General features: G+C 37.0%; 1 protein-coding gene across 2 annotated transcripts in view; it reads right to left on the minus strand.

Annotated features, from left to right (window-relative positions):
• Positions 1-16,224, minus strand: part of NBAS (NBAS subunit of NRZ tethering complex) — a 190,213-nt gene that overhangs the window by 153,901 nt on the left and 20,088 nt on the right. For both annotated transcript variants that reach the window (XM_082049168.1, XM_082049167.1), the window contains exons 12-21: positions 13,862-13,990; positions 13,322-13,385; positions 11,721-11,914; positions 10,362-10,619; positions 9,513-9,638; positions 8,028-8,179; positions 7,035-7,169; positions 6,707-6,785; positions 5,494-5,598; positions 5,058-5,194 (exon numbers count right to left, since the gene is read on the minus strand). In XM_082049168.1, coding sequence (XP_081905294.1) covers positions 5,058-5,194; positions 5,494-5,598; positions 6,707-6,785; positions 7,035-7,169; positions 8,028-8,179; positions 9,513-9,638; positions 10,362-10,619; positions 11,721-11,914; positions 13,322-13,385; positions 13,862-13,990 — 1,379 coding nt within the window. The remainder of the gene's footprint in view (positions 1-5,057; positions 5,195-5,493; positions 5,599-6,706; positions 6,786-7,034; positions 7,170-8,027; positions 8,180-9,512; positions 9,639-10,361; positions 10,620-11,720; positions 11,915-13,321; positions 13,386-13,861; positions 13,991-16,224) is intronic.

The raw sequence follows: 16,224 nt of genomic DNA on the forward strand, positions 1-16,224 counted from the left end.
AGAAGATATCATTACGGAAAGGCAAAGTTAACTGCTTATGAACCTCTAGGTTTAATTGTGTAGTATTTATCTATTCATAGATGAGAGTCTACTATGTGGAAATTTTCAAGTTTTAAAAGTTTCAGTAAGTTTTCAGAAGATACTTCACTCCCTCCCCAGTCCACCTGGCAAATGTAGTTCACAATTCTCCAGTAAAAATTCCCTTTAAGCCACAACTTAAAACCAAAATTCAAAAAAGTTAAGGAGTAAAAAAGCAGAAACATATAAAAAGTTGCTATCTCAGAGGGAAGGTTTTTACTACTGGTGTAATGTGCAATATAGTAGACTTACGGCAGTTGAGGGAACCATACATTTGAATTTCTCAACTTCTATGAGTTTGAAATGTGAGCAGTAATGTTGCAATATAGCAGTTAAATGTAGTAAAAAGGATAAGAAAATTAAAAGAAAAGGAGAAAGACTCTGGTTATGTATTTATAACAGTGGTAAAGCATTCTTTTCCGCCGACATCACCTCTAAAAACCTGAGGGCAACAATCTTAACTATAGACTAAGAACGCAAGCTGTAGCTATTAAAACGAAATTAGAAAGAGCCATCACTCTAGCTATCTTAACACACGAAGTCTGTGCATCTCATGGATCCTTGAGAACAAGCATGAATCCCAATGACTAAGAGACAGCAGAGATTCAGGGGCCATCATCATAGAAGAAACAGAGAAATAATACAAAACCAGTAGGAAAACATTACAATCACAATTCTGCAAAAACACATTAGTGAATAATGTCAGTCTATCACAACACAAATTTGAAGCTGACAAGCATGTATGGCCACCTATGCGACTCAGTATTTAAGATTTCTTCTCAGCTCTGAGAGCTGTTGAGCTTATGTAACTTACAGTCCTTTCCAAGAGTCTCTTGAATATATAAATCTTCTGCTCAGACATCACAAACCTCCTCCTGAACAGTTCTGAGAGAATCACAGAATAGCTTGGGTTGGAAGGGACCTTCAAAGCTCATCCAGTCCAACCCTGCTGCCACGGGCAGGGACATCTTCAACCAGATGAAGTTGCTCAGAGCCCCATCCAGCCTGGCCTTGAATGTCTCCAGGGACAGGGCATCTACCACCTCTCTGGGCAGCCTGGGCCAGTGTTTCACCACCTTCATTGTAAAATAACTTCTTCCTCATATCTAGCCTGAATCTCATCTCCTTGAGTTTAAAACCATTACCCCTTGTCCTATCACAACATGCCCTTCTAAAAGGTCTGTTCCCATCCTTCTTACAGGCCCTTTTTAAGTCATAAAAGGCCACAATAAGATCTCCCTGGACCCTTCTCTTCTCCAGGCTGAACAACCCCAACTCTCTCAGCCTGTCCTCACAGCAGAGCTGTTCCAGCCCTCTGATCATTTCTGTGGCTCCTCTGGCTCCGCTCCAACAGGTCCATGTCTGTCCTGTACTGAGTGCTCCAGAGCTGGACAGAGGACTCCAGGTGGGGTCTCACCAGCGTGGAGCAGAGGGACAGAATCACCTCCCTGACCTGCTGGCCACGCTGCTTTTGATGCAGCCCAAGATACGATTGGCCTTCTGGGCTGCAAGCGCACTTTGCTGGCTCAGTGAGAGCAACCTCTAAAGATGCTAAGCTACAAAACACAGGCCAAAAACAAGAAGCAAAAGGATATCTACCACTTGAGACTTTTTTACAAGCAAATACAGGGAAAAAATGTGTCTATATTTCCTAACAAAGTGGCCCACAAGACAGAAAAAAAATAAATTCTTCTACCTTTATTTCCCCCCCCATTTGTCATGCCAACTCTTCCTTGACTGATAAGACCTTAAAATTTTTGTGACACTGGCCTCTAAATGCCATCCTAATGTAAGTGACATGTGCCAGTAACAAGAACAACAACTGCTTTATGCTTATAGAATGCACTAGCAAAACAAGCCTTTCACTAGGTACTTAGAATTTACCATCTGCAGCTGAACTGGAGGTTCCAGATGAAAGGAAACTGCAATTATAATGCAACCTTTACAAAGACATTTCTCACAGGTAATGAAATTCTTCAGATATAGCACTTCTGTGTGCATTCATGTTGCTGGTGGTGTACAGCAAGCAATTGTGTTGCAATGCTTTTGCCTTGGCAATAGCTGCAGGCGCTTCTTTGTCCCATCTCAGCTGTTTCATGCACAAAAAAGGTAGCTCCTGCTATACCATCTCAAGTTTCTCCTCAGCCAGATTCCCCTATAGATGGAGGAACTAAGAGAACACAGCCATGTCATGAATTTCCATAAGGACCAGGGCCACCTCAGAGTGCTCCAGCTGGCAACCAACCCTCTTGTTGTTTAAAGTGCTCCATATACACAGGCACAATATGGTCAATTCCAAGCAGTATTCCATCCTACACACACACAGGACCATATATGAAGACCTAGAAGACAAACTACGGTATATTTTTCCTCCATCAAAATGTTTTTCAGCCTCCAGAGCTGCACAGTGCTCAGCAGCAGGTCTGAGCTGCAGGAGGCTGAGCAGCCACAGCATCAACAGCGCATGACCAAGGCAGCTTTAAACCAGGCTCCTGGCTTAACGTGGGCGCTGTTGTGCACTTGGTCCATGTTAGTGGTCTCACTGCATGCACCACAGCACCTTTCAGAATCTCTTGGTACAAAACAATTATGGCCTTGACTTTCCAGAAAAGCAGCAAGCTAAAAGAAATCACAGTAAAGATCTGCCTTTTTTTTTTTTTGCAGGTGAAAGTAGAAAATCCTATTTCCTAACTGCAACAGTGTGAAATTTAGAAAGGAAAACCAGATTAAATTGTTGCCTGACTCAGATTCCTTTATAACACTTGTCGAGAGTCAAAGTTCACAACGACAGATTGAATCATTCTCACTCCTTTCCTAAGACCACTGTAATTACAAGCTGCATAAACTGAAAAGTTATAATTCTAATTTCTACCAATTAAAACATTGGGGTTTATATTTTTGCAATGTTTCCCTTTTTTTCAGAATTGTATTAATTACAGTCAGCATTTGCAACTTTCTAGTACTATGTGGTAATGAAATACAACTCACAAAACCAGAACCTTGTTCAGGCAGTCAATTTAAAGCAAATTACAGCTATATCATGTGTTCTACAGAGAAGTAAACTAAATAGCACACTCATTTAAACCCTATTTCATAACAATTTCATATCTACAGAATGACAGTAATTCTATTCATACTAACATCCCATTAAAAAAATAAATGCTAGAATTAAAAGGCCCACTCCCTTAAAATGACCAAGAACTTCCTTTTTCTTTGATTAACATGGGTTCACTCTGATTCGCATGAAACAAGAATTGCTGGAAGCTAAAGCTATTTGGACTAAGTGGGGAGACCCATCCCACTTCAAAAGAAAAAATCTCTTTTAAATTAATAAGAAAACATTATATTGTACAACTTAAGTCTATTTCATTAGTTATTATTCTCATTAATGGATTATAATGGATCTGGGTATACAGGATTTTCTCTCATGGCCATTTTGTAGTTGATCAAAGACAAACATTTCAAAGACAAAGAGCATTATCTGTTCTGCAACCAGAGGAAAAAAAAGCATGAACCTGGACATATCTGATCCCAGCACTGAGAAGTTCTGTCTGCCACACAAATAAACATTCAAACTACATATTTGAATTTTTCAAGAGCAGAAAAAATGAAGTTCTTGACCCACAACTTCACATCTCCACTAGTAGAACACTGGTGAAATGTTTTAACTGTCATTTTGCCTCTTGGCCCATAAGTCAGTTTGTCAACCAAATTAAACAAAAACAACTAAATAAAAATGCAAAAATCAAGAATAAACGACCCTTCAGACGGAGGGGAACCCATTTTTGAACACCAAAAAAAATATAATAACCACATTTAAGACCCTTCTTCCCTGCCTCTCTCATTATAAATTTTATTAAAACAAAAGAGAAAAACTGGAATATATTTTACAAATTTTATAACTACTGCAATACTTTGTCTCCATGGTCCTAACTGCTGCCTTACAGAAAATGATAATAGAAGTGTTTTCACACCATAAGTGAATAACTACATGTGTTCCTGATACTACAAACATAATAAAAAGTGCAGTAGTAAGCATTATATATCATAAAATAAATACTAACTTCTGTTCAGAAAGGACAAAAGTTTTACAAGTAGGAAAAATGTCAGAGGAATTACCTGATGAATAAAAAACCTCTTCCACATGGAGAATTATCCAAATGAGACTGTTGAAACTTTGAAGTGAAAAACTAAACTATAATGCTGGAAGACTACAAAAAAATTCTATTAGTTACTCCAAAAACTACCCCTCTGAAGTAAAGCTTCAAACTCCTATTGTAAAATATTAAATAATTAAATATTCCAAATTTCTTATGGGCACTGAACAGTATGCTTCAAAACTAATTTAATAATTGAAGTATTTGAAAGAACTAATCTAGAAGTAAAAAATTATTTTAATTAACACACAGAACATTGTTATGATGTTCAAGGAAGACTCTCTTATGAAAATTTATATTAAATTGACAGTAAACTAACATTGGATGCCGAAAGGAAAGAGTAGAAAAGTCTGGATTTAAAGCCTCTACCACAGCAAGCTGCATAAAAATCAGTAACAGGAAGATTAATGATTTTGAAGTTACTGATTGCTTGAGTGTTAAATTGCATTTCAAAACAAATCCAGAAAAAAAGTAATTGCTTCCAAGGAGCTAAACACATGCCTTATTTATTTCCTAATGCTGACTGTTATTACAAACTAGTTACAGACTTGTACTTGCACTTGTGAAAATCTGGGCAGTTTCAGGTCAGAAAAGGCCACGCTTCCTCTTACGTGTAATGGAGGCAAGAACATTTAAAATCCCTGTTTTCCTAATAATAACCAAAAGAGAGCAAAAAGCTTCCATGAATGGCACAAAGTATAGCAGAAAATGAAGACTGGTCAAGTACATGAAGACAAAGCTGCTCTCTTGATTCCAGGTAATAACCAACTGCAGATTGTCATACGTGGAAGCTAATTTATACACCTAAAAAAAAATACTTACCAAGCTTCAGGCAACAGGAAAGCATATTCATGTGGTGAAGTAGTCTCTGGAAAATTGGAGAGAATTGCCTGTCTGTGTGGAAGTAAAGCTGATCCATGGAAAGTGAACAAAATTTCCAAAGCTCTGACATTGCTTTCCTAAGAAACAAAATGTTAAAAGTTGCAGAACTAGCTTAAGACTGATTTACCCTGAAAAGGAGCAGGAAATACAAGCTTAGGTTATGAAACAAACATTTAATTCTAAAATTTTCTTTAGCAAGAAAGAACATTATCTCACAGAGACTGCATTTATTTATTTACAATCAAACAAATACCCCTCTCCACCTCTTAAATTCCCATTGAGAACCAATCAAGTTCCAAAGGGGTTAAAAAATGCAATTAAGTGAAAACAGCAATACCAAAACAAAATTACATTCTAGCAAAATAAATATTAATACCCGAGCATAAGTTCTCGCTGAAAGTACAATATTCTGATTTCTGAACTTCTTGAAGAATTCAGCATCATAGTGCTGTTCAGCTGCATGAGGCCCGCCAAGAATTTCCTTTAACCAAAACAAAAAAAAAAGGCACTTTTAAAAGATTGGCTTTTATGCAAGATTCACAAATGCACCAAAAAGTCTACACATTTCTTTATCTTAGTATGAATAAGTATGAGATATATGTGGAAAAGTATGCTCTTGTTTTCTACTTGTTTCAGTATGAAAAAAAAAGACGCATTTTTTTATTTATAAGCTAAGAGAATTTTCTGCTTTAGTTAGGGTTTAGCCAACATGAGTTACAAAGAGATGTAGGAAAAGTCATTAAGTGACTAGTAACAACTGCAAAGTTGAAAAACTAAGCAAAATACAGTTTGACATTTCAAAAACCTCCACTTTGGTAAGTTCATGGAAGAAAGACATTCATTAGAGAATCTGAGTAGAACTTGCTAATTCGACCGACAGAGGGAAATAATAATTCTGCATTAACTCCACATTCCATGCTGTTACAAAACCTAATCCCCTTCACTCACAATACGTTCAGAGGAGGCTTCTGCCCAACTAGACCTCTCAACATAAGAAGCGGCCATTTGCCACAGAGAAGTAGGAGAAACAGTAACTTTAACAGAAAACAGCTTAATTTCTCAAGTGAGAGACTGTAGCATTTCAAGAATACTGTAAATATTAATACTATAATATTTAGCAAAAATGATATCATCATAGAATCATTTTAGTTGCAAGAGACCCTTAGGATCATCAAGTCCAACCATACCCTAACTCTAGCACTAAACCATGTCCCTAAGAACCTGGTCTAAATGCCTTTTAAACACCTCCAGAGATGGTGACTCCACTGCTTCCCTGGGCAGCCTGTTCCAATCCCTGACAACCCTTTCCAGGAAGAATTTTTTCCTAATATCCAATCTAAACCTCCCCCAGCGCAACTTGAGGCCATTTCCTCTCATCCTACCACTTGCTACTTGGGAAAAGAGACCAACACCCTCCATGCTACAACCTCCTCATAAGGTCTCCCCTCAGCCTCCTTTTCTCCAGGCCAAACAGCCTCAACTCCCTCAACCACTCCTCATAAGCAGTTCATCATGTGATGAAAAAATTACAGACATACCTATGGAATGAGAACACAAGAGAATTGTAGCGAGTTACTGAGTTTCCTCACCTCATAGGTTTCAAGGCGATCAAGGTAGGTTAACAGCTTCAGCCTGGACCGGCAGAGCTCTTTTTGTTCCAGTGTCAGCCTATGTGCAAAACAGGAATTTCACGCTTGGAATTGATACTGTACATCATGTACATATGAAGACAATGGTTACACATTTTAATGACTTTGTGCACTGGAATATATCAAGAAGGTAACTAAATTGAGAACTTCAACACAATATAATGCCAATTAAAATTTAAACCACTTTCCTTTTAGGAATAACATACGTGAAGAGTAACTGCTTTCTTACAATTGTGTAGTGATAATAAAACTATAACATTTCATTTACTTTGAGAAGTTTACTGATAATAGCAGTTCTCGACGCTTCTTGGCCTCTTTTTCCTTTCTAGTATCCATTTCTTCATCTGGTGACAAAAAGTCTTCATAGGGAATTTCAGTGTCCACATCTCCTGGTAAGATAAATCTGGAGGACAAAACCAGCAATGTAATCAATGTTGACACAAACAAATTATTGAATAAACATACTAACACAGCTTTCTGTTTATGTCTTGACTAAAAATCTAAACTTGTATAGAAAATTATAATGGTGACTTTGGCCGTTGTAAAGCAGCAGGCACTAATCACAAGTCTACAAGAGACATCACCTCTTGCTTCTACCCTCTTCCTAAAACAAAATTAAAACACCAACTACACAGTTCTGATGCTTGTGAAAAGTTTCTAAATTCCAAAGGTACCGCTGGGACTGGCAGCAGCTCTACAGCATACAATGGTAACTGCGGATTGCACGAAAGAACAGCATGTTCTATTCCCACCACCAATAACTGGATACTGAAGAGAATTGTCTCTGCATGTATTTCCCCAAAGACCCATTGTGTTTTGCTTTGCTCCCCTCCCCACTTGATCAACAGAAGACCATTATAACAATTAAGAATTACAATAAAATGCCTTTAGAGCTGCAGCTTCCAAAAGAGGCAGCAGAAAACAAATTCTCATAGAAAAAATGTGACATCGGAAGTTTTATATAATAGAGAAAATAAAGGACATCCAGAGAAGAGGGCAAATGCAGTACAAAATAAATAGCAATTTTACTTTTATAAAAGGTAAAATGAGAACAGGAACCCTATAGAAATCTTTAGAATACCTTGATTCAAAAGCATTACTTTTCTACATCCTTCAAAGCATCTTAACATTTCCATCGACTAAAAAAAAAAAAATGAAAACAAACAAACAAAGCCAAAACAAAAAACTTTAAACTGTTACAAAATACTTAATCCATCATTCTTTAAAAAAGAAAACGAACAAAAAAATACTCTTCCCAAACCTGCCACCATCTTCTCCTTTTCCTATGGCCACAAGAGCCTCCAAGTCTGTGCCCTTCAAGCCATACTGAAGCAGCTTCTTAGCAGCATCCACATTTTCTGGAACTCTTTCCAAGCACTCATGAAGAACCCATGCACGCTTCTTAATTTTGCTCTGTCCAAGAACAAGAGCATAGGCACAATGTTATATGCTTCAATCCAAAGCAGTGAAATCACAGAAGTTAAAATCTTCTAATGTGTTTCTTCCACTTCAGAAAATATCAGGTTAATCTGAAGACTGGCAATGTCAACCAACTAAAGAGGTGAGAATACTACCCCCCAAACGTTAAGCCTCCAGTTCTGTTTATCAGTACATGGACTTAATTTTATTTGGTTAATGTAACGGAACTAAGCCTCTTTACAGTGCTCTGTTAATGACTGTTTGTTCATTAGCGGAAGTCCGATTCCCACCTGCAGAAAGTTAAGCTGCATCCTGAAGGTAATAAACACCCACAGTATAAAGCCCACAAATAGAAAGAGAACCAAAGTATGCGAAAAGCATAATTCCCTCAGAGTATATGTGGCAGAAAAGGGCACAGAAATGCCAAGTGATTTAGCAGAACTTTCGCAACAACAGAAACAGAAGTTATTATTTGTATTCCCTAATTAGTATCACTCCTCCTCACACTAAACAAAATGTGATGTTTTGAGGCTAAAATGCATATTATAGACTGAGTATATTCCACAACAGCACTCAAGTCATTTTCAGTATCAATGTCAACATGCCAATAGAATCAAGTGATAGGAAGGACACACCAGGGTAACAAAATATTATTGGCCTTATCTGCTAATCTTCAGTTGAGATTGCATAGCACAAGGAGAATGGCTACTGGTAAAATCTTATTTTTACATTAAATTATGATCTGACTTGGGACTCTCCCTTGATCTCTTGGAAAGCTTTACACTATAGTAACATTAAGTTGCGCATTGTTGCCAATGCTTGTCTGCTGAATTTGAGGTCTTTCATCTAAGCCAGAAAACCCCACATTTCATTCTACTGAAAAACTCCAGTTACAGGTAACAGAGTTTAATATAAACTTAGTTATTCAAACTTTGCTATAGCTATTGATACCAACTACACCTTCCCATTTATTTTTCTAAAATACTTTGAAGTTATTTAAATACTTTATATTTTCAATTATTATTACTGATCATTTGCCATGCAACAATCTACCACTGCATGTGGGGGAGAGATTACAATACAGAAAGCAAGCTGCTGCATCAGAAATTAGAAGATACTCCAAAGGAAAGATTTCTATTAACTTCCAAGGTCTCCAGATCAGGCCTTCAGTTAATTTAACAAGATCATTCTCTTCCAGATGACATGAAGTGGAATTTGCCACCAACTTATGTTGCATAAATTAGAACGCAACTGAGAATTCAATTTCTGTAAAGATAACACAGACATTCTGATAAGAAAGCCTGCAAGTCACAAAAAACAAACCCACCAAATAGTCTTGAATTGAAGCGACATTAACAGCTGACTTCCTCCACTGTCTTTGATACACAAGATCAGAATCAAGGCCATATGCTTGAGCCAAAGACAAAGCTTCCCCATAGTCTTCGTTATCAATCTAAAATGCAAACACATGAAAGTCATCCTATTTCCATATTAAACAATCAGTTAATTAATTCTGCATGTTAAAACAGGTAGAGGGAAAATTACTGTGGGTACGCTCAAGCAGGTAGGAAAGATAACTGCTCAAGATATAGGTAAGCCTTAAATCTCACAGAAACCTCTAGAAATTTTTCCTCAAGAAAAAGGAAGAAGTTATTTAGATAACTGGCATTATATCAACAGTCCCTGGAAACTCTAATAGCTATAGACTGGGCTAGTTTACCATCAGTACAATTGAAATGGCCTAGACAAAGTACTGTCCAGAAGAAGTATCTGTTCTTTAGTCAGAGGTAGTCAAAGGGTTAATTTGCATCTATGTCTGAAATAACATGAAAGTAAACTATATTAACATCAGAGTAGAAGTTAACCCGTTCCCTGGTCAAAAGCAAGCTAAACTAATTACATTAGTTATATTTGTCAGGTCTTCCATTATTTGTAAATGCTCACAGGAGTAGCTTCCAGATCTGGCCAAACTCATGATGCACAGTGTCTCCTCAGTCACCTGCAAACATCATCTCATCTGAATTTTTATAATGCCGGTTTTAAACAATAATCCCTTGTCAACTAAGAGACCCTTAGAATTATGTGCCTAAATCCTTCTGCTAATAAAGAAATTATTTAAAAAATAAATTTCTAAATAAAACTCATTAGCAGATACAACCTTTGCTTCTACACGCACCTTTCTCTGGTACAGTTCCTCTGGAGTCGTAGATCTCAAACTGACCAGGCGGAAATTCTTCGTAATAGTTCGTGGGCGTTTCCGTGGAGGAGCAAATCGTTCCATTTCTGTCACAAAGTACAGGCCTTGCTTTAGGTAGCTGAAGTATCTGTCCTTAGCAGAAGTTTCATCATCTGAGTCAGAGTCATCTTCTCCCTCATCTTCATCACCAGGCCTGCTCTCCAAGCGTAATCTTTTTGGAACGAGTTTTATCTCACACTGCACAGAAAACAATTTTTAAGGAGTAGAATATGAAGCGTCCACCTACTACATCTTAACTGGTTTCGTGAGAACTGAGTACATCTCCACTTCCAGTACTTCAAATTTCAGAATCAACATCCTTCCTCCCCTTCTACTCCTTTAAATCCTTTATTTATCTGCTTACTTAATATAATCCACAAACCTTGATAGAGTCAGTCTCCTAGGTCTGATGCTTCATCCCTTATCTGCTAAAGCAAGAGTGAAGGCTTTGTAATAGTAACCCACTATTACACTGAAAGTCCTACACCCCCTGGACAACACCGAACTATGGAGACATCCTGGTGCATTGTTATAGAGCTTACTGAAGTGTACGGCAATATTTTCAACCCTGAGTTATCCAAAGCCAGATCTTCTGTGTGTTGGTCACTGGCTAGATCTGATTTCCAGAATAATACAAAACATTCAAAAAATACACATGCAAGCTTCAGTATGTATTAAGATATTCTGATAAATATTATTGTAAACACTTGTTTAAGATATTTAAGACCTATTTCAGTATAAGCGTTAAGAAACAGTCATTCTCTTGGTTTCAAAGGAAATTCCTGGCTAATTTCTTAACCAAAATTATGTTCTACTTCCTCCTGGAAGTCTACTACAGACATACTAAAATAGATCACTTACACGGCTTGGCCTGAATTTAAATGTGCTCCTCATTTTTCTTAAATATACTCCCTCTATAAGAGGTACCTGTTTCAAAATGGCAGAGGGATGCTTGCAGTATTCTTCAAATGCACTAACATACAAAGCGGTGAAAACTGTCAACACAAACTTTCCTGCAGCAAGATTCCTCTCAATTAGATTCAACCTTCTAGGAGTCTTGCATCTACTCTCTAGAAGTTATTCAACAATTAAGTTTTTATTAAGACAGTTAACTTAGAGCAAGTTCAGAAATTTCCTGCAATACCTACCTAGAGATAAGGAAACAGAATCATTTTTCCAATAATAATTTATACTTTTTTAAACCATAGCACACACACATAACACCCTTAGGTTACACATGGAAAAGCAAACTGTTTCTACTGCATTCCAAAAATATACCTGCCTGTGCACATTCCTCACCTCCAGACTTAGAAATCCTCCATCGTGAGCTGAAGTGACCTGAGGAGAACTCTCAAACCATTCACACGACTTGCCCAGCAAGTTTCTTAACGTCTTGACTGATGAAACAGTCAATGCACCAGAGCAGCGAGCCAGGATGACAGAATTATCTGTCCACCAGTTTACGTCTATCAGCGGGTAATAAGATTCTTTATCTAAAATAAATAAATAAGAACATACCATACAAAGAATAGAACTTTAAACACCTGCTAAGAACACAAGTGACTTCAATTATTAAAACATTTCATCTGGTGGCCCAATTTAACAAACATTTATTACTGTATATGCATTCTTGTATTTTAGATCAATTATATTTTACTACATCAGTTCTTCATTAACTAAAGCTGACTGTTGAGGAGAAAAAAAATCCTTAATTTTGGACTTATTTGTTTTTAATATTATTTGGTTAAAAAACAGTAAACTGATTTATTTGCACAAAACATGACAAATTTTAGATATTTGATAAAGATCTGCTTCAATACTTTCTGGGCCATCCTTAACCAAACCTTCCTGGCAACAGACAACACTGATGAAAACCAGAAAAGGTTACACTGCTTTTGAGGACAAGTGAGAACGATGAACAAGGCTCCTGAAACAGCCAACAAAATAACATTGTTAAGAAACAAAACAAACAAACACAAAAGTCACCATGACTGAGGATGGAAGCTGTGTAATTTCTAAGGTTGTTTTGACTATGGTAACTGGATTCACCAGAGAGTTACCTCAATTTGTGCACTACCGTGTCATTTCTCACCTCTCTGATGAGCCTTTCCCCAAAGAGCACTGAGAAACAGAAGAGTTTATCACTTGTCTGCCACTTCAGGGCTTAGTCACAGCGTAGCTGTGAAGGTCAGGCGAGTTAACCCAAAGACAGAATCACCAAGAAAAAGAGTACAAAGAAACAGGAATCTTTTAATAAAATAGATGTGTATAAGCAATAGGGAATAGATGATGGAATAGCTATTGATCTCTGCACTCTTGGAAGAGCCACGCAATAACCAGGTGATAAATGGCTGCATGCGGTGGCCTGAATTTTGGGAAAAGAATGGAGAGATTGACATGAGGCAAATCCAGTCAGAGGAAACAAAGCCCTTTTGTTTCAGGATTTTAAAACAATTTTTTAAAATTACATTAGCTTTTAAGATTTAGAAGACATTCACAGAAATAAAAGGTAAAGTGTAGGTTTTAAACTGTGGACTCTAACAATGCGCTACCTACAACAGTATGATCTAGTGGCTTCTGATACAAGCCGAGATGTCTGCCGAATGTTAAGCATTCTACAGAGTCATAATTGCATGATCAATAATAAATGAAGTTCTGCACTAACCAAAATATCCTCTTATTTATGGTTATGGCTGCAAAAGCATTCCCAAGAGAGGATTTTAATACAACCTATTGTGACGCTCATTTAGCTATGCCACGCTACAAATACAAATAATACATACAATTTTGGCAACTACTCTAATTGAGATTTAATTAAGACAGTTTGGATCTCCATACATTTGTGTAAATAGTTTTAACTACACAGTGGTATAAAATAATAATCTAATTGTACCACATACCTTTTATTTTCTTTCTCTTTTCACTAGAAAGTATCCAGTCTGGGTTGATCTCATCATAACCTGGCTAGAAAAAAAAGATTATATGCAAGTAAGTCTTTGTAACATAGACAATCTGTATATTTAATCTATTCCTGTAGAAAGTATGTGACTTACTAACACCAATCTGATGAACAAACTATTCTGGAGTGTTACCTGGGAAACAGAATGTGGTTTCAGCCATTCAAAGTTAATGGTGTTGGACTCCACTATAATTTTAAAAATATCATTTCAGTCGACCTCTACCAGTGTTACCCATTTGGCATCAAAATGCCTCATTAAATTTTCATTCCAACACAGTTGGTTCTTTTTCTTAATTTTTAAAGTTTAAGACTTATCATTAAAACAGATTATTGAAAAGTAAACAGAGCACTCTTGAAAAGTATGCAGTTGACTGAAAAGACAGTATTGAGCTAAAACACAGTTACATGAACTACTGTCTTCTCCTAGGAAAACATACCTCTAGAGGATTAAAACAGGGTAAATTTCCTACATCCTTCTTACCTGATCAGTTTGGTCCCATTCTCCTTGTTGTCTGAGAGATGGAATAGACCAGATTGTCAGTTTTCCTGAGAAATGAATAGCTGCCAGAAGAGCTCCATCAGGGGAAAGATTCATCTTGAAAACTCCATCCTGCCAAACATTTTGTCAGCAAAGTAAAAAAACAAGCAAACAAACAAAAATACCCAAGGAATACCTCCCCCACCGCCCCTAAGGAAAAACAAACAAACAGAAAAAAACAACACCACCACCACTATGTTAAAAGTCAGAGTAAAGGTAAAATACCAGTTGTGCCATGGAAGAGTAAAAACAACCTGTATAAAGGAAGAACACCATCATAACACCAACAAATCTTTAGGAACATGAACTGTATCACACTGTCATACATCAAACAAAATCTGGAAGTGTGACATTCCCAGAAGAACAGCGCAGAGAGCAATGCAGCTACTTGGAGGAGAAACTGCAGGTTGTTCTCCAATCATCTCTTCAGAAAAAACATTCAGCAACATTAGTTTTCTACTGTCCTGCCTCTCAGGTCCACCCAGGGTGAGTGCTGCCCAAACACAGCTTAGTACAGCTCTCCATCCCTAGAAACAAACTTTTGGGTGGGCATTAATACAATTAAAAATGAAGGGGATACAAGAGATACATAGATAAGAAGATCTTGAAGGAGCACATTGTTCATTACAGGCCACTGAATCTGAGCTTAAGAATATCTTGGGTAACAAGAAACTAAACAGCAATATAGCAAACATCAAATTAAGCCCATATGGAAGAAATAACTCAACATCTACAAGTCCTTCAAGGCTACAAAAATTCTGGCTGAAGTTTTCCTTTAGCTCGGTGTATCTTAAGAGGCAAAATGTACTTCCAACAAAATACTTCCTTAAGGATTCACAAAGTCCCACATAATTACAGCTGAATCTAGACACTATTTCCACAAGACAAACAGCTCTAAATATACACTCAAATTTTAAAGTCAAACTTAGTGTCACTGGCAATGCATAACAATTTCTGAGAATACAGTTTATATTTATTCCCCCCATCCTCAACACAACTTCTGTTTTCAGAAAGGTCATTAGGTTCTCAGAGTCTAGTCTTGACTGAAAGACAGTAGGATGTAGATTCCCAAAATGTATATTCCTTTTAAAATCCCATTTTGTTAGTGCAATTCACTTTTAAAAACTTTCTATGAAAGATTCAACCTAGTAATGTTAGAACTATAAAAGCCTGCAGCTAATCAATTTTTAAGCCAGTGCCTCCCCTCCTGGAAAACACTCCGACATGAAAGAAGTACAGAAAAGTTACTAGCCATCCATACAATGAAGAAGTCTGAATACAGTTTCTACAAGACATAAGTGGTAGGTATCACTTGAAGACAACTATTATTTTGAGGTTTGTTTGGGTTTGTGGGGTTTCTTTTTATGATTTTTACTTTATTTCTTAGGCTGTTTAAGTTCTAGCTATGGCACAAAAATGATGATTAAGTGATTTGCTCACTTGATGTTGTACTATGGTTTGCAGGTACTGAAAGCACTGCTTAAATCCAACCTTTAAATGTGTTGTTAGTTGAAAAGGAGAGAATTACTAAGGCTTTTTTTTTTATACAAATTATGATTTTTTTTTCTAATATAAATAATTATCAAGTATTCTCCAATTATATTCTTAGGCAGCTAGAGTACTGCAATCTCTATTACAGCTTGCTAAGGAATTGTACATGCCTACTAATGGCAATTCAGTCTTTACAAATCAAGTCCCATGCACAAAGGGCAAAGAAGAGATATATAACCCACTCAGATAAATGGTCAGTGGTATATATCATGGACCTTATCAAGGATTAAAGATTTACTCAGTAGTCAGTAATAATTCTGTCGCTGTTAAATTTAGATGTTGGGTGGCCATTAACACATTCAAATCTACCACCCAATCACTGTCATCTATAGAGATTAATCAGTCGTTTGGCAAAGCAGGCCATGCTGCCTCAGTAAACAGCTTGTCAACATAAGGGAACTACTGAACAAGACACTAAAAACCTCTGCAGGTTGTCACTACACATTTTGCAAGTGTCATTTAAGTTAGCAACACTAAGAATCAAGTCCCAGTATAGCCAGTTCTAACATACAAGTTCTCTAGCTGCTGTGCCTGTTAACACTTGCCAATTTCCCACTACGAATATAAACTATACTTCACATATTTGAACTGTAATCTCAGAAATCTGATTAAAACACTGCTTTTCTTTGTAAATTTAGTACTGGCAAGCACAGTGAAGCTGAACACCGCAACACTCAGTATTAGCCTTTCTTTAAAAAAAAGTTTACTTCAGCCTTCTCTTTTGTATTTTCGGTGAAGGTAACAAAATCTCTCCC

Source organism: Streptopelia decaocto (genome assembly GCF_964273445.1).
Source record: "Streptopelia decaocto genome assembly, chromosome: 3".
In the NCBI taxonomy this organism is placed as follows: Eukaryota; Metazoa; Chordata; class Aves; order Columbiformes; family Columbidae; genus Streptopelia; species Streptopelia decaocto.